Consider the following 19,672-nt stretch of genomic DNA (forward strand, 5'->3'; position numbering starts at 1 on the left):
AAGCATAAACCCAATGCAGCAACAAATATATGACTATATAGAATCACTGGAGAAGAAAAGTGCCTCAATGGATCCAGAACCCTCTATCAATCCACAAGAACCTCTAATTGACTCTCTCAAATAGGAAATCTATGAATTAGAGATATTGAACAAACATATCAAGAAAGAAAATGAAACCTTGAGGGAACAAAGTAAATTAGACAAGGCTATTCATGATAATACCATTCTGCATCTAGGACTGTGGTATAAGAAAAATAGGAAGTTGAAGAGGAAGAATAGAATTCTGAACAGAACAGTCATCGACCTTGAATATAAGCTTCTCATGAAGAAACCCAGAATGGCAGTCACTTCAAGAAGAGAAAGAGAAGAAAATTGGATGTACTAGCAGAAGTGTCTGATAAAATGCAATAGGAAAGAAGAATTCATATTTTTGGCAAATTGCATGAGGACATGCAATGATTTTGCAGTGGGGGTATGTTGAACCTCAGAATTACCCTCTCCTTGACAGCATTTCTCACCTTTTTCCCTTTCTTTTCCATAATATTACAGATCCCAATCAATTATAAATGATAGGTTGTCTTAAGGAAGGAATCAAATGATTGACATGTTATATTTTTATGTTTTTTTTCTATTTGAATAAATTTTTGCAAATTAGCTACAGAACGCAGCCTATTCTGTAGCTAACTTTGTATTTTGTAGCTACTTCCATGGTTTGGCAAGTTCCAGGTGTCAAATAAAGAATCTGGCCACATGGGCATCTCTAGAATCGTCTCCACATGGATTTTATCTTATTCACTCAGCCCAGATTGACAAGAAATCAAGCTCAAGATCGTAGTCAAAGGTGGAGTCAAACATATGATCCCTGAAAGCAGTAGGACTCTTCATCTGCTCTTTCATGGTTAATCACTAAATCTAACAGTTATGTTTCAAGCATTAACTCGAATCAGCCACCTGTGTTAATGGTTCTGTTGCAAACATCTCGCATGAATTTAAGCCACCTGTAGCTGATCAGACATTTACACAGTTATGTTGCAATACGATGAGCCACCTGTAGCTAGTTTTCCTCAAAGACAGTTATGATTATTTCCTTTTAAATACTAATTGTACAGAACCGAGGGGGGTTCGAAGAATTTTATGTATTAAGTTCAGACTTTCAGCTCTGTATTTTGGATTTCGATTTTCTATAATATAAGTCGTGTGTTGACCAATGATCGTTTAAGAGAGCATTTTTCATTAGTTAGCAACTCAACCAAGTCAGTTGCAGAGGGCCCCTACACTGAAGGAGGTTTTATTTCCATTCGTTTTTTGTTTAGTTTTAATTTCATTAATTTGCTTTTAGCAATATTTCTAACTTAGGTTGAATTATTTTAGTTTTCATCAATAGCATAATGTTAAAACCCAATTGTGCAGTCTTGTTCTTCCAACACATTTCATGAAAGGAAACGATTATGTTTCTAAAAAGAGTAAGGTTGAAGTAATAAGAATGCACTGTTGTCTATCTTACTCACTGTTTTGTTATTTATTTTCTAGGACAAATTTGTTAATCCACTGTGTCGATGAATGTTTTTTAACACCATTTCAAGTTGATACTCATCCTAAACTAAATGGTTAAACATTCACTTCACACAATGGTTGAAATCAATCAGTTACCTTTTGCATGTTTCATTTAGTTCTCTAGATCATAAAGTACAGAAAGTTGCTTGTATCCCATCTCAAGAAGGTTATCTTTCAAAATTGAAGGCTAGAGTAACTAGAAGTACTTCAGTTGATTTCATTCTCTGTATTTATTTCAACATGCATTACAACTTCACCCTTAATTTTAAGAAATAGATTCATGACTTAGGATTAATGACGAGATAGGATAGATGCTCTGTTTTTCCTTTCTTTAAATTATATTTTGACTAGCTTCAACTCTTGGTTCACCTTTAGGAAGTTATATTAACTTAGGAACATTTTTTCTTTAAAAAAAAATTCATTAGATTCACTTAAGTTTCTCATAGTTCATATTGTACATCATTAGGAATCAAAGAACAGAAACCCCCAAAACAATATAAAATACAAAACAACGAAGTAAGAAAGGTTAACTAAGCACATATAGTGCACTACACTTCATCAGCTTACAAACCTTGGTTGATAATTTATGCAAGCAATTTAGGACACTAAATTGTCTAAACACATATTGCCTGCCCCAGCATTAAGTCAGATAACTGGCCAATGACATTAATGGTAGGGGCATCCCTTTTTCTTCTTTCTGGATGCTTAAAGCACTTCTCCTAATCAATTTATTGTAGATAGGAACATCTTTGATTCCCTGGAGAAGGGGGGTATTTACACATAGGTTTTTCAATTCTCCTAGAAGTTCAATTTTTTCTGGGATAGGATAGAGTGGTTTGGCTAATATTTCAGGAAAGGGTGGATTTGCTTTAAAGTTACTTTCCTCTCTTTCTTCCTCAACCTCCCTATGTGGAGAGGTAGGTTGGTAATCTGGGAGAATTCTCCCAGATCTTAGGTTGATCTCCTGGATTTCAACAAGTTGGGTATGATGTGTCTCCACTGTATCCTTGTTAAGCCTGCCTATTGTTTGGGTTTGGATTTGGCCGGGCAGGCATTTGGGGTTGTCTAGGTGGAGCAGAGTGTAGGAGTTGTGGTTGGGTAGATGGTGGAGGCAATAGGACTAAAACATTGTTGACTTGGGGCCTCCACCCCTGGGGTGGGGTATTCCACTGGTGTTGTGGCTAAATGTAAAGTTGAAATGACTGGATGACTAGGAATGATGCTGAGGTGCATAGGACCAAGGAGGGGGTGTAGACTAGGAAGGTTGAGCAAGGGGTCCCCAAGAGGGTATAGTTGTGGTTTGGTTGGGTCTATAATATGCATGGGATGATCCTTGCATACCCCGCTGGTATGGTCTAGGCCCAGGAGGTCTCCTTTGGTTGATGTAGCAAATCTACTCAGTGACCCCTTCAGCTCCTTGATATACAGCTTTAAGTCTAGGTAAAGAGGGTCACTTGTCTATGGAGTGGTTTTCTTCACAGACTGAGCAAATCTCAATACAGTTCAAGGGGCATTCATTCCTAAGATGCCTCGTGGTGCATCTAGGACAAAAGATGGCCAAGGCTCTCTTTGCTTCCTCTTGATTCCTTTTGATATTCATGGAATCCAATTGCAAGGCAAGGGTTTGCAGCATCTCACTTTTGAAGTCCTCCAACATATTTCCAATTTCACCCTTGATGGATGAGTTGGAAGATGATGTATTGGCCATAGGTTGACTACTCCTACCCTTTTTCCTAGTTGCCCTAGAATGGTTTCTAAAGACAGTCTTGATATCCTCATAGGGTATTTGGTAGATATCTCCTCCTGCTAACAAATGCAAGGTATCTAGGATATCCTCCCTTACTCCTCTAAGTAGGACCAGCTTCAGTGACTCAGGGTCAAGTGTGCACCTGGCTCTTTTGTAACTGAGCTGGAATATTTCTTCATATTCTTCTAAGGATTCATCCTGCCCTATGGTCATCCTAAAAATCTCTTCTTTAGTTTCTTTTGACCTATATTAGTCCCTATATTTGTTGTTAAAGGCCTGCTGCATTTGATCCCAAGTTATGATGCTATCTCCAGGTAAACCGATGAACCAGCGCAATGTTGCATCCTTGAGGGTAGATGGAAACAGTTTTAACTTTTGCTCATCCTCTGTATAGTCATAGGTTCGACATATAACAGGAAAGTGCCAGGGTCCTCTGTGGTCAAGACATGGAAATGAGGTAGAGAAGAGGGGCTTATATTCTTCATTTTAATGTCCCCATTGGTTTCCCTAACGGGGAAGGCACTCTCAATTCTCTCTTTATTTCCTCTGTCATCTTGGTTTTTAGCCATTGGTTCAGAAGGAATGGTTTCTTCCTCTTCTTCTTCCCCTATAGGTTCCTCTAATAGGTAAGGTTTCTCATCTAAAGGGTCTTCCAGTTCACCGTCAGTGAATAAGAAAGAACGTTGACTGTTGGATGCAGTGGGGGTATTTGACAAGAATTTTCCTAAATTATCCCTATTCCTATGAGGCATGAAAGGAAATGTTTTTGGTTTTTTGTAAGATTTTTCTTTAAAGATGGAAAGTACTCTACAAAAAGGAAATTGTTGATTGAATGAAAACCACTAACAAAAAGGAAACTACCTACTGAATTGAAATTGTTGAATGAAAGACTACTTGCATAATGAAATTGCTTAATTGAATGAAAAACCACTAATAAGAAGGAAACTACTTGTTGAATTGAAATTCTACTTGCAGAATGGAAAGGAAAGAAGATAAATGACAAATGAAAGAAAGAAACTAGATTACTTTTGCAGAAATAAACTAATGGAATAAAATTGAAGACTAGAAGTAGAAGAAAAGAAAGTTAGAGACTAGAAATAGAAGAAGGAGCAGTAATCACTCCTACTCTGACACCTCCCCAGCAACATCACCAAAAAGTGATGAGCCTAGGTATTGCAACAAGAATGCTGCAACTCCCAGGGCTACCAACTTTACTTATCAACCCGGGGTTTGTACAAACTTGGAGGTGACATTGCTATATGCACAAGTAGAAGTGAAGGTATTGCCTGTTGTCACTGCTCATCTGGCAAGAGACTCCAGGGGTTCCAAGCCAGACTTCTATAGGGTTAGAATAAGCTTGATTTTGATAGAAGAAGATCAAATTTATTCTAAGGGGGAGCTACTCTACTGTAGTAATGGAGGAAACAACTTGTAATGCTAACTCACACCAGACCCTAGCTAACCAATTAAACAACTATGCTAAGCATAATTACTAGAACAACACTAATCTAATGCTAATTATATAAGTTACAGAAGTAAAGCATCAAAACTAGACTAAGGGGTAAGCAAATGAAACTAAGCTAAGTTTGTGTTTAAGTGGAAGAGCAGTCAAAGGACGAAATTGGCAAAAGAAGGACATGAGGGAGAAACAGTGCATGAGAACTGTTGGATCAGGCGGGTGAAAGGTAAATGAATGGCTAAGATCGGATCACAGGAGGGTACGTAGGTAGATGGGCGAACGGGGTTAACTAACAAAATGGACGGCTAATATTATATCACAGGGGCTAAGTCAAGAGGTGGACGGATAGGATTAATCAGTAGATGGACGGTGGAGATTAGATCGCGGGCAAAAGAAACGTGCGGAAATGGTAGCGGGTTGGCAGAGGTGGTAAGTTGTATTTCGCGTGCCCTCAAAACCATAAGCTGTATTTTGAAATTTCACGCGATTAGCCTCCCCGGGCGACACGTAGCACGGGGAAACCACTCTTTTCGCATGCCCTCGGGCGGATAACGATCAAACAGAAATCTGTGCAATATGGCGTGACAATTGTTGGATCAGGTGGGGTTGATCAACGGTGGAGATCGACCAAGCTATTTGGCGATCAGCTGAAGCGACAACCATCGGATCAAGGGACAAATCGATGGTGGCGGTTAAAGCAAGAGAAGAAAACATGCGAAAATGATAATGCGGGTTTAGAGGGTGATAAGTTGTTTATTGTGTGCCCTCAAAGCTGTAAGTGGTTTTCTAGAATTTTACGCGATTAGCCTCCCCGGGCGACACATAGCACATGGAAACCACTCTTATCGTGTGCCTTTGGGTGGATAACAACCGGGCAGAAATCCACGCGATATGGCATGATAGCCATCATATCTCTCTAGGCAGATCAATGGTGGAGACTTGACCAAGTTGGTTGACGAGTGGGTGCACGATAGACATCGGATCCAACAAGGCAGATCAGTGGTTGGGATTTAAAGTGCACAAAGTCAAATGCTAAAAGCGAATTTGGGCGGTGATTGGTCATTTTTTCTTGTGAAAGGCGATCTACCAGTAAAAACCATTTAAACATGAATTATCAGCTTCTGCTAAGCGTTTCGTGCTGAAGGAGAATGAAATGGGAATGTGAGGGAGATCAAATGACAAGAAGAGAGTGAAGGAACAGGTGACCGTGAAATGACTAAATTACCATGAAATGAACCAAGTAACAATGTAATGAACCAGTGACTGTGTTAAATGACAAACTTCATGCAAAACTGAAACTCTGTGTTTTTGGGGTTGTTGCAGGGTTTCTTCCTCATGTCATGGTCCCAGAGGGAGGAGGTGAGGCCGAGACACCTGTGGACAACCTTATGGATCTTTTCTTTGCTAACCTGCTAATTGAATGAAATCATAAATGATCTACTCTGCACTACTGTAATGAGACTACAACTATTTAAGCAAATGAACAGTTAAACAATAAACCTATGGAATGGAAATGAACTACTTAAGCAGATGAACAGAAAACAATGCTACTTAACAATACAATAAAGAGGAGACTTGGCTGTTAGGGTCAGGCCCTAACCCAAGAGCTTCAACCCTCTGAGTTAACTCAGTGTTGGCTCAAAACAAAACTTATCTTCATTATAAAAGAACATTGTATTACATCAAAACTGTTACAAGTCTGCACTTGGACGCAAAGTAGAGGAAAAAGTCAGAATACATCTAATTCTTTCTTACTGACTAAAAAGATGAGGTCCTAAGCCCTTCTATTTATACATCTGAAGTCTCCAATGAATTCCTTAAAAATTAGGGAGGCACAGCTCCCAACTCAATGATAAACTCGTGCTCAATTCCCTTTCACTAGCTCAATTGCCTTCTAGTAGGAAGGATGCTTGTACTTTCACTTACTTGGTTGCCTTCTAGTACTCCTGATTTGGCTTGTTTTCACTTTCACTTGCTTGGTTGCCTTCTAGGAGGGGGGTTGTTTGTACTTTCAGTTGATGAAGGGATATTCAAATGGAGGGGCAATAAATGAGGAGGATTTACCTCCTATAATTCCTCTCCCTTGTCCCCTCCGAGTTTTTACCAAGGTCTTTTACTTGCTTTTATCTTTTATTCCTGCATTACATGCACATTAGATCGCAAAGCAAAATATCCAACTCTAACTCATCTCATAAGACAAACATAATCAAAAGTATGCAATAAGTTGTGAGAATAGTTGGTTTGACTAAGTTAGGAGGTGAATTAAGGCCAATTAAGGCCCATATAATTACTCAATGATGAGGCTCATCAAACATGCCCCAAGAATATTATACATCAATGACTACAATATCCATCAATATAGCAATGTCTTTGTTAGCTACAAGAGATGCCTTCACATATTTAATGATATCATGCACAGTGATAGATTTAGAATCAAAACCACACACATTCTTATATGGCCTAGTGATGTTCATTTCTAATTGATACATGACCTTTAATGGCATGATATTAGCAAATGCACTTGAATCAAGCATGCAATTATGAATGATGAGGTAAATAATCACTAAGGACAAAAAGAAGGGCTCATGGCCCCCATTTTTCTTTTTAAAACACATATTTTGTAAAATAACAGAAGGGTCATCAAGGTCATCTTCAAAAACAAAATCCTTTCTAATTTTCTTACTTTAGGGAGGAGGCTTAGCATCTCTATAAGGGGGACTTTCACATTCACCTTGGCCAAAACATTACTCATGTCAACATCTAGTGTGATATCATTATTCTTGGGTTTTGGCTTAGGTTTATTTTGAGGCTACACTTGGGATTCATCCTTCCCTTGAGATGCATTCCTAGGACTATAGCTTTCTTGGGCTTGGTCATTATTCCTTCTAGAATATTGAATACCCTTAAATCTCCAACTATTTTCAACGACTAACACAGGTTCAACTTGATTATTATGGATTTGGTTGGGATCTGGGTGGAAGTAGGTATCACCAAGCAAGATATTAAAAGGATCACTTTAATTTACTATATTCAAGTGCTCGAGATTTTCCTCTTCTTCTCAATTATAAGGACTATATTCTTGGGAGTGAGGTTCCTCATAAGGTTTGAACCAACGTGACTCTTCTTTTCCAACCTAGTTGATTGAGGAAAGGGTGTTGGGAACACTTGGTTGAGTGGCATGGTATCCCTTTGTAGTCTTTTTATTGAGGGACTTGTCTTTATTGAATTGATTTTTAAGAGGAAAATTATTTCTATATCCCCTCTCCCTCTCTATTGTGGACATCCTATTCATTATTATTTTGACCTTGAATTATATTGTTGGTGAGCTAAGGTCGTGGAGGCGGCGTAGTGGTAAAGTCGGCCTCGTCATGACGGACCGGTCTTGTGTTCAATCCCGAGCAAGGTCGTAGCTCGTCGTGCGAGTAGTTAGTCTAAACCGGGCCAAGCCCACTACCTTTAATATCCAATGTTATGGTTTTTTTTTTTGATCCGGAGCTCGATGGCCTAGGGTTAGCGAGCGCTCTGAGAACATCTGCAACGGAGCCGACTTCGCTTCCGCCCAGCACATCGGTACAGTAATAGACTGAAGCCGGACGTAAGAATCTGAGCTGCATCGGGCCTATCACATGGCTCATTTGGGGGGGGGGGTGTCAGGGCCCTCCCCGACATATCCAGAGTCGGAGCACGGGGTTGTCTTCGGAACTGTGGACGGCGAAATTCTGCACACACGGCAGCATCCTAGCAAGGACACCATGGGTAACGACAATAATGATAGAGGAGAAAGCGAGGATCAGAATGGCTCAGACGAGCCTGAAAAAGGGCAAAAAGTAACATCTTCCACTTGCAGACCAGTGGCTAAGGAAAGACCTCGTATAGAGTTACCAGGAGAAAAAATAGAAGCAAGAATACAGTTCATGCAGGATCATGCCCTCATAGGGAAGTTCATTGGGTTCTGGCCTACGGAGAAAGCACTCCACGGATGGATAAAAGCGAAATGGAAACCGAAAGGGGATGTCACACTTCAACTGGGACCAAAAGGTTTCTTCACGGCTATTTTCTACTGCCTGGAGGACAAGCACCGGATTCTAGTGGGAGGCCCCTACTTCTTCAATGCGGCTGGGCTTTATCTGAGGGACTGGATCCCTAGATTCAACCCAGACAAAGAAGACCTAACCCTAGCACCTGTTTGGATAAGGCTATACTCCCTACCAGCAGAATATTGGGAGGAGGACTCTCTCAAAAGGATAGGCGATGGAGTGGGAAAATATATCAGATCCTCCGATGAAACAAAAAGTAGTAAGTTTGTTTCTTATGCCCGTATATGTGTGTTTATCCGACTCAATGAAGCCCTTCCTGACTCTGTCACCCTCTCCCATTGGGATGAGGAGTATATCCAGCCTCTTGATTACGAGCATGTACCTTTCAGATGTCGTAAATGCCACTCTCTCGGGCATTTATTCAGAGACTGCCCCCAAAATGCCCAATCCAACAAACCTAGCCCCTCAGACTCCCCTTCTCAGGATGGCTTCACAAAAGTTACCAACAGAAGGCGCTCTCACAAAAAACCCCCCAATGGATCTCAAGCTCATGTATCCAAAACCCATGGTCCCGTAACCAAGAACAGTTTTGATATTTTGGGTGAGAACCCAGAGATTCCTTTGCATGATTCCACGGCCAAGACTAATATCCCGTCCTCCTCGTCATCTCCTCCCGGATCTAACCCCCCTATTCCCCCCTCGAATTTCTCATCCCCCTCCTCGCATCAGCGAAGAAGAACAGACTCCCCTGCCAGTGGTAAAATCACGGAAGACGAAGGGGAGAAGGAACGCCCTCAGAACCATGAAAACCCTGAGGGAGAAGAAGAACAGGTGGAAAAAATGGAAGAGGAACCAGAGAGTTTCGATCTACATGGGCTCGATATCATAGAGCTGGAGATAGCATGTCAAAAACAATCTTTTGATAAAATACCAGAATTCACGCTCAACAAGCTCGAAATGGTCATTTCTCGAGCCTACCACCAAAGCCAGCTGGGAATACAACCTGACAACCAATGGGATGGAAGTCAGCACCTGAAGAATCCTAAGAAAAGAGGCAGGAAAACAGATCTGCAAAGAACAATAGAGATAGGCAAGATCCTGGTGGATTCAGGGAGATGTGCTCAGCTCACAAAGTACTTCAAACCCACCATCAATTGATGATGATGAAGTTAGTTTCATGGAATGTAAGAGGGCTCAATAGCCCCGGGAAACTTAGGATGATCAAACATATGATTAGAATGGAAAAACCACAGATGTGCTTTCTCCAAGAAACAAAATGCAATAGTGAAATGCTAGGAAGCATTCTTTCAAAAGCGTGGCAAGGATGCAGGTCGGTTGCTGTTGATGCCTCAGGTGCCTCAGGAGGCTTGGCGATTGCTTGGAACCCGCAGGCAGTTTCCCTCTTAGATTTCCACGCCTCACACCACCTCATCCAGGCTACGTTTCAAATCCTGGGCACCAATGTTTATGGCAATCTGTCCAATGTTTACTTCCCTCAAGAACCAGGCAGCAAGATAGCGCTTCTTGACACAATAGAAGACCTCAGCAATAATAGAAAATACCCGCTTTGGATGATCGCGGGGGACTTCAACATGATAACGCAGACGACTGATAAGCAAGGAGGAAGGAGCAGATTGGAACCAGAAGACTCCCACTTCCGAAGCTTCATTCAATCCTCCTCTCTCATCGATATGCCTTTCAGCAACGGCACCTTCACATGGAATAATCGAAGATCAGGTAAACATCAAATCGCCTCCAAGTTGGACCGCTTCCTCCTTTCGGACAATGCAGTACACCTAGGCGGCGATTTCTCAGCAGCAATCCTCCCTCACTCAGGATCGGACCATTGGCCAATCGCCCTCCAATGGCAGAGGCCAGGTAACACACTCAAACGCCCTTTTCGTTTTGAAGGCTTCTGGCTTACTCATCCCGCCTTCAAAGATTTTGTAAAATCCATCTGGAATGCCTTCATTCCCCCCGAGGGCTCAAAAATGTATCAATTTCAGCGAAAGCTACGCTTTCTCAAAGACCACCTCAAACGCTGGAATAAAGATACATTTGGCAACATCTTCCAAGATCAACAGAAGCTCGCTCAGGACATGGAGAATCTTCATCAACAGGTCATTCAGGAAGGGTATACTGAAGACAGCCTAGAACAGGAATGCCGTCTACACAGTCAGATGGACAACAGAAGAAAGCAAGAGGAGATCTATTGGAAACAAAAGTGAAGGGTGAGATGGTTAAAAGAGGGAGAGCGCAACACAAAATTCTTTCACAACACCACTGTGCAAAGAAGAATCCACAACAAAATCCCGTTTTTACAAAAATCGACAGGAGAAAAAGTGGAAACGCATGAAGGGATTGAAGAAGTTCTCCTAAATCACTTCAAGCAGATTCACAAGGAAGGAAAAGAAGTAAAGAGACAGGCTATCTGCAAAATCACGGACAAAATACCAAAACTTATCTCAGAGGAACAAAACGAGCACCTCATGCGACCCATTCTTCCACAGGAAGTAGATGACGCCATGAGACAGCTAAAGGAAGGCAAAGCCCCAGGACCAGACGGCTTTTCCACTACCTTCTTTCACGCTTTTTGGGATATGATAAGGGAGGAGGTATGGCAAATAGTGGAAGAATCCAGAGAAATGCGCTAGCTCTTGCCCGCTCTTAACGCCACTTTCATAGCGCTCATTCCCAAGGAGGAGGACTCCCTTACTCCGGACAAATTCAGGCCCATTGCGCTCTGTAATGTGATATATAAAGTAATTTCAAAAGTGATAGCTAACCATCTGAAACCTCTCCTCCCTGGGCTCATCTCCCCGGAACAGTCAGGGTATGTGGAGGGGCGGAATATTATGGATGGCATTCTTCTTTCTCACGAAATAATTCACTCCCTCAAGCACTCAAAGCAATCAGGTATGCTTCTCAAACTCGACCTATCCAAGGCTTTTGACAAATTAGACTGGAATTACATACAGGAGATGCTAAAAGCCTTTGGTTTCTGTGCTCCCTGGATTCGCTGGATTATGAATATGATCACCTCTGCTCATTTCTCCATTCTAATCAATGGCTTCCCCTCAAGCCCCTTCAACCCTACTCGAGGCATTCGACAAGGCGACCCCCTCTCCCCCTTCCTTTTCGTCTTAATGGCAGAAGGTTTAGGAAGGCTCATCAAGCATGCTCTCCACTCGCATCAGATTAAAGGCATCTCTATTCATAATTCCCCTGCCCACTCCCATCATCAGTTTGTGGACGACACAATGCTTTTTGGTTACCCCTCAGTACAAGAAGCCCGTCGCCTCAAAGCTCTCCTTCATACTTTCTCGGAAGCCTCCGGAATGAGTATAAATAATGCCAAATCTCAAATTTTCTTCTTCCACACTCCTCCATCTGTTAAATCGGCTGTCTCCCGTATTTTAGGCTTCCCCGGGGCTACTCTGCCCTCCAAGTATTTAGGAGCCCCCCTCTCGGCTTCTGCCCTCAAACTTCCTGCCTGGCGACTTCTCCTAGAGAAGTTGGAAAATCGACTCTCTCAATGGACCTATAGATCCCTTAACTTGGCTGGACGAATTGTCCTTATTAAATCTGTCTTGCAAGCCATGCCTCTGTACTTATTCTCTATATTGGCAGCGCCTAAATGGGTGCTAAAAAGTATAAGAAATCTTCAACGCAACTTCCTCTGGAGCAGCGCAGCTACTAATCGCAAGTGGGCACTAGTCAAATGGTCCACTGCATGTATGCCCAAGGAAAAGGGAGGAATAGGATTGAGGGACCCCGAGTACAGCAATTCCATAATGAATGCCAAGTTATGGTGGCATTGGATCACTTGCCCTGAAAAACCTTGGGGGAAGGTATGGAAAACCAAATATGCAGAAGACCGGCCTCAAGAGGAGCTCATTCGATTCATCCCCAATGCAAAGGGTTCTCCTATATGGAACGCGGCTAAGCAACATTATCAACTCATTCAACAGCACAGCTTTTGGGAAATCAGGAACGGACGCACAGCTCGTTTTTGGACCGATGCTTGGAACCAGCAGCCCAAGCTTCAAGACAACCTACACCCGGATATCATCCCAGATGAACCAAACCAATTGCAAAAAACGGTTCATCAGTTCTGGCTAACAGATTTGGAGCACAACTTTCGACAATGGAAGGGCAGCGATCGAATCCTCCAACACCCTGGCACTCACAGACACGAGGAGCTCACCACTGAACTTAGCAAAAGAAGGATAAGGCATGATGAAGGTAGTGATATCCTTAGATGGGGTTACTTGCCAAAAGGTGCTTACTCCACCTCGGAAGCTTACAGACTGATGAATAACTTCCCCTCTCCCCCTGACCTGTTGTGGAGCAAAATCTGGAAATTGGGACCTTGGCCAAAGATTGCATACTTTCTGTGGTTGGTAAGCCATAGAAAAATACTTACTTGGGACAAGCTTAGGAAACGGCGTTATAGTGGCCCTTCAATATGTATGAATTGTGCAAAGGATGAAGAGACTCTCAACCACCTCCTAGTTACCTGTCATTTCGCCAAGAAAATATGGGACAAGGCCAGTTTCCGATGCCAGAAAAGATGTATGGGAGAAAATGACATAGTCAATTCCTTAAGACTATGGCCAATGCAACCCTTCGAATGCCAAATCCTCAACCACCTTTGGAGCATTATTCCGGGCATAGTTCTCTGGAACATTTGGAAAGAACGCAACCAGAGAATCTTCAGGGACAAACACTCACCCTTAGAAGAAACATGGAGGAGAATTCACCAGAACATTCAGGAAACTATGGCTCTCCAGAACTGGTCCAAGGAAGACTTCCCTTCCACTGAGGTTGAGCGCAGCATATTAGGCAACTGGCAGCTTCAATTTTCCCCCAGCTCTCTCCTCAGCAATTCACCCTCCCAATCCATAAAGGTCGACTGCCTGTGGAAAGCTCCCCCCAATTATACCTTCAAAATCAATTTCGATGGAGCCTCCAAAGGGAACCCGGGGGAGGCAGGATATGGAGGTCTCATCCGAGATTCTTCAGGCCAAGTCATCAGGATCTATTATGGAAACCTAGGGTGGGACACCAACAATTCTGCGGAGCTGGAAGGTCTAATGCAAGGATTGAAACAAGCAGAGACTCTCAGTCTTCAATCCGTGATCATCGAAGGGGACTCCCAAATCCTGATTAACTTAGCCATCAGGCTACAGAATGGTTCAAAAGCGAGAAGAGTAGCGCCAAGTTGGAGGCTGGAGGTAAGACTGAATGAGGTAGCGAGGCTTATCAACAATTTTAGGGCCATTTCCTTCACTCATACTAAAAGGGAGGGCAACAAAGCTGCGGATCTCCTGGCCAACATAGGAACTGAATCGAGCAAACCGCTCCTTGCAGGGGATAAAAGCATCCTACCTAACAGACAGCAACTTCAGGATTTTCAAAACCTCATCAGTGCAGATGCTCAACCCCCGGATGCGGGTGATGTGATGGCGGAGGGCATGGTGCCACATGCTGAGAGGACGGAGCCATTTGCCGAGAGGACGGAGCCACGTGAAGAGGACGGAGGCTTAAATAACATAAGCCTCTGCCCCAAGAATCCTTAATGTCCATTAATGCTGGTAGCAGAGGGGAGAGAAAAGCATTCATGGCGCTCTGGTGCCGAGGGAAGGCAGAGGAGGTTAAGTATGGAGCCAGAATGTTGCAGCGACATTCTCGGCGAGTTCTGGTTCTGCAGAAGAGTGGGAACATTCTCTGTGCTTGGACGCTTCTGGAGATTTGTTATTGGGTTTGTAGTGTGGGCAGCTTCTCTGTTCACATGGCAAGAACTAGAGAAAGACAGCCATGTCGAAGGGGACCTGGACGCGGGGCACCTTCTCGCCCCCCCGCAATGGCAGAAGGGCAGCATCAATGTTGCTGCTGTTGTAGTCTACGACGGGCAGGAATTCCCCATCTGCAAGTTTCTCAATTCATGGATACATACGATCCGGATGAGAAACCGCCAAGGCAGCCTGGAAGCCCAGCAATCGGCACTGCGGTATTCAAGATGGGCAATTTCAATGTCCACGTTTCCATCCTCTTTGTCAGAGATGAAGCGATGGACCTTGAAGGGGCAAACAAGCATGAATTACTCTCTGCGAATCCGAGGGACCAAGACAAGGTTCAGGTGGAAGATACAAAAGGGAAGGAGCCTCTCCAGACTATGGCGCAGGGGGCGTCATCATCCAAAGAGGCCGCGAACGAGGACCTGGACGTTCCCTTTGGCTTCGGGTTCCCGATTGTGGAGATGGACCCGGACGACTTGGACCTGGACGACTTGGAGCCAGACGCATAGTTGCATCACCCGCTCGCCGTTCAGGTCAGATTTTGATGTCCACGGTCTTGGTCGCTTGGTCTTTGTCTGGTCGTCTGCTTATGTTTGGTTTGGTCACTGGGTCTTTGGCTGGGTCGAACGGGCCTGCTCTGTTTTCTTTTTCGAGTCTGCGGTGTTTTACATTTCACCATCTAGATTAATAAGGAAATTTGATAAGGTGCAGGGTCGCCCCTGCGTGGGTAATGTTTTCTGGGTCTCTGCCCCTGCGTGGGTGATGTTTTTCGGGTCTCTGCCCCTGCGTGGGTAATGTTTTTTGGGTCTCTGCCCCAGCGTGGGTATTGTTTTTGCGTCTCAACCCCTGCGTGGGCTATGTCTATGTTTAAACTCTGGCTTTTTGGAGGAGGTTCTGGGTACCCAGAGCTCAATGCAAGCCACTGTTGGCTGCAATGTCACAGTGCTGTCGCTGGTCTGGAAAACTCGTTTCACTGATTGTAATTTCTCCATGTACATAATATAATTTCTTAGAGTAGTATTATCGATAAAAAAAAAAATTATATTGTTGGTGAGCTTATCAAAATTTTGAGCAAAGGATTCATAAAAGGGTCAACCTGATAGCTGGATTTTTTCTTAGAATCAATCATGACCCTAGGATAGTCGAATAGATCAATTCTAGAAGCATTCAAATTTCTCTCAACCTCAGTAGCAATCTTATTAGCCTCTTCCAAGTTATTTTTTTTCTTATTCTTAATGGCATAGGTTAAATGTTCATGGAGTGATCTAATGTATCTATCAAGAATGGCATAATCATAGGGTTTAAATCTATCAAGGATCTCTCTAAGGAGGTTGTCAAATTTTTTGGTGAATTCCTTCATAGTTTCCTTCTTAGTCTTGGTTGCTACAATGAATCTGTCAAGAAGAAGGCCTTCATCCAATGTTTAAACCCACCATTTCTTGAATGCATCATTAAAGATGTCCCAATCAAGAATGCTCCCTTGTCGTAAGTTAAGCTACCAATCTCTAGCATTTCCATCAAATGAGAGGGAAAAAAAATCATGGAAATGTCTTTTTACATTATAAGCCTAGAACTCATTTCCCAATAGAAATGACATATATGTTTTACAACAGTGATATCATTAGTGCCATTGAATCTAGGTATCCACTCATCAGACTTATCAGATAAAGGATGAGAATCCAATGGCCTAAAGGCAACAATAATTCAGGGCATATCCATTGTTATGGTAGGGGTAGTATTATCAGCGAAGAGTTTTCTAACCACTGAACTATTTTGGCTTATTGGGAGAAGTAGAAGCTTCCCTAGTCTTCTTGGCAGTTTTTTTCTTTCTTGGCACTATGGTCCTGTCAAAAGAACTACTAGGGGATTGGGTATTTATTTGATTGAGGATGCACCAGAAGAGGATCTATCTTGTTGTTTGATATATCCTCTTCAAATAGATGAAGCTTAAATATTCATATTACAAGGATGTCAACTCGATGCCTGCCCAAAATGGCGCCAAAAATGTTGCCACAAAATCTGGCAGGTCTTGTAGATGGGTGCTCTACAAGGAAATCACTAGAGTAAGTGACAACAATGAGGTGTGGCCCACTATCACCACAGCCATTACCCCCTGTTATTTATGGACTTCCACCAATGGGAGGCTTCCCAGTATATAGGTCACCTATGAGAGATATTATAGGCTTAAAGGCTTAAGGTGATACAATATGCTCCTAAAGGATGGATACTTAGGTACAAGGCTCAGCCAATTAGAATAAGCAATTTTCATCACTTAAAATGGCCTAATTAGGGCACGCTAAACCTACGGCCTGATAAATAGCAAGAAAAATGGAATATCAGAAGGCCAATGTGCTAGAAATATGGAAAATATTGGGGGGGGAATCAGTATTGTGAGAATTTTAAAAATTTCTTTCACAAAGTAAAGAATACTTGAACACCAATAAACACTTCAATAACCATTCATATAAGCATCACAAGAATCAACACAAGAAGTACATATTAAACACATAGATTCTTTAATCCTTTCTTGAATTGTTGTCACAAAGGAAATCTTCAACTTGCTTTTACAAAGTTTTTTGGCTCCAACCAGAAGGAAGCTACTACTCCCTAATTTATCAGCTAATACTAAAAGAAACTACTACCCATAAGTTTATCAACTACCACTGAAAGGAGATCCAACCCTTGATTGTTAACCAACCACTATTGGAAGGAGCTACAAACCCTAATTTGCAATTTGTCACTTTCTTGACCTCCTTGATTCAACTTTCATTCCATTTCCAAACTCAAATCATTAAGCCCACTTATTTCATAAAACAAATAAATCTCTCCTCAATCACATACCATAATCATCAAAAAATCACCTTTAGCAATCTCTTATCACTAATCAATTCATCATACACACCAATAGTAACATCAACAACAACAATTGCAACAACCTTCTTGTTGATTCAATTCTGCTTATAAAGAATTAGAGATGATAATTATATATTTAGAACTTTAGTTAAGACCAGCTCTTTAACTTGCATTAATTCATATTTTTTGCTCATGTTCCACTTCTGCTAAGTCTTATTAATGTGTTCAAGTTCTATTCAATATCTACTCTACTGTCCTAAGGTGAGAAATTGAATTTAACTTCCTATTTTCTCAATTTTGGGATTTTTACAAGATTTAGCAGTGACTTTCTAAATTTGACAAACTTCCAAATTTGGCTGCACTGCCAACTATGCTACCAAATTTACCAGTGCCCCCAAAACACCTTCCAACTCATTCATGTGCATTATCCAAGTGTTTATCACTTTTTCATTTATGGTGGACTAGCCCCAAATATGGCACAAAATGCCAAAAGTTGTCGACTCGTTCATAACAATTCCCATAGGCTTATGCTCGTGTCCTTGGTCACATAACACCATATAAGAAAATCCTAGAGAGCACCATTAGCCCCCTGATTTATAATCAATTTTGTAGATCAGCTTAACCCTCAGTCACAAAACCATGCACGAGACCATGTCGTAGAGAGGCCTTTAGCCCCCAACTTTATTTCCTCGATGTTTTCAACCTGTGCACACTTTAAAACTCTCAGGATCATTCTGTTGGAGTTATGTGTCCTAATGAGACCACCATCTATCCACTACACAATCCCTCCTTAGCTATGATTCTTCCACTTGTACACCAGCGTGTCTCGACTACCACCTTTGCTCACCATGTCATCTCAGCGCCCCGTTCTCCTAGAAAAATAACTTGATAATCCTTTGAATCCCATTGGGGTGACTTGTCATGTGGGGACAACCATATGTACCTACGATCCAATCAAAAACTTGCCCAAATTACGTGTCTCCCACCTTGAAGTCACTTGTGCAAGGACTCCACATGTCACTCGTTGAGTGTTGCTACATGTCACCTATTTTCGGCCCACTTGGCCACACGAAAATGCCAAAATGCATGCCCCATGGAACATCCTTATTGTTTCCATTTCTCCCACTGATGTCATCATACCACCATGGCTCCTTGTCACTTCATGCGGCCAATTAAAATGTATCATGTGTCCATTATGAATATAATTCATAACAATTAAATAAATAAAATAAATATAAATATTAAATAATCAAATACTGATTACGTTAAATAGTCATGAGTTAAGTGAAAAGGCATGTCTAAAAGACATGCCTAATCATGAAAGGTCACCTACTTAGGTATAAAAGCAGGGCCTCATTATAACATTCGAAATCACTTATACATTTTTATATATAATAAATTATTATTATTAAATACCTCTTGTGTATTTTTACATTCAAGCCTCCAAGCTATCAGTTTTCATTCTTCAATATCAATTTTTATGCTTCAGTGGTATCAGAGCCATGGCACACAATATAATGATGTGAGTCTTTGAACGTTGTTCACTGCACAATGTGCCATTACGTTCACATCCTGATTGCGTCGAGCAGTTTAGTATTCAAGAAGCATTTCAGCGATTAGAAAAATCAATTGCAGAAGTTAAAGAATGTCGAAAGGAAATCAATAATAAGGAAGATGATGAAGAGAAAAATGTGGAAGAAGAAAAAGAAGAAGAATTCGATCAAAATGTTGATAGTGCTGAATATGAGAATGATACAGATCAAGATGATGATTCTAATGATAATGAACATGAAGATGAAAATGATCCTTCAAGCCCCAACATTTCGACTTGTCCACTGAACGTGTTCATGTATTTGGAAACGGGAGATACGAATCTGCATTCTCTGCTCTGCCATTATACTGTGAAGTCTCAGTTCCTGAAAAACGATCCTTCCTATAGGGAATGCACCAAAAACAGAAGCAGTTGTATATTAGAAGAGATCGGAGATGAACTTGAACCCAAGACCTGCAATGGTTCCATAACATTTCAAGTCATAAACATACGCACAGATATCGAGTTGGTATTGCTGTCTGGTGGTTATGAAAACCCCTGCATCCTTCGGAGATCAGAGGCTCTCAAGTTTTGTAACCCAGACATGTCACTCTATGCCCATCTGTCCAACGTGGATTCTACTGGTTCATCCATGAAGGTAACATGGATCAGCGGGAGCAATACCACGCA

The 19,672-nt window shown here is 41.9% G+C and overlaps 1 protein-coding gene across 1 annotated transcript; it reads left to right on the top strand.

Annotated features, from left to right (window-relative positions):
* Nucleotides 1-10,035: 10,035 nt before the first annotated feature.
* Nucleotides 10,036-11,025, top strand: LOC149187195 (uncharacterized). Its single transcript, XM_089409587.1, has one exon. It carries the CDS (start codon nucleotides 10,036-10,038, stop codon nucleotides 11,023-11,025), a length of 990 nt encoding a protein of 329 aa, XP_089265713.1.
* Nucleotides 11,026-19,672: the final 8,647 nt, after the last annotated feature.

This window comes from Pinus tabuliformis, chromosome 3_1 (assembly GCF_031772625.1).
Source record: "Pinus tabuliformis cultivar Carrire ecotype Pingquan chromosome 3_1, CPIR1, whole genome shotgun sequence".
Classification (NCBI taxonomy): Eukaryota; Viridiplantae; Streptophyta; class Pinopsida; order Pinales; family Pinaceae; genus Pinus; species Pinus tabuliformis.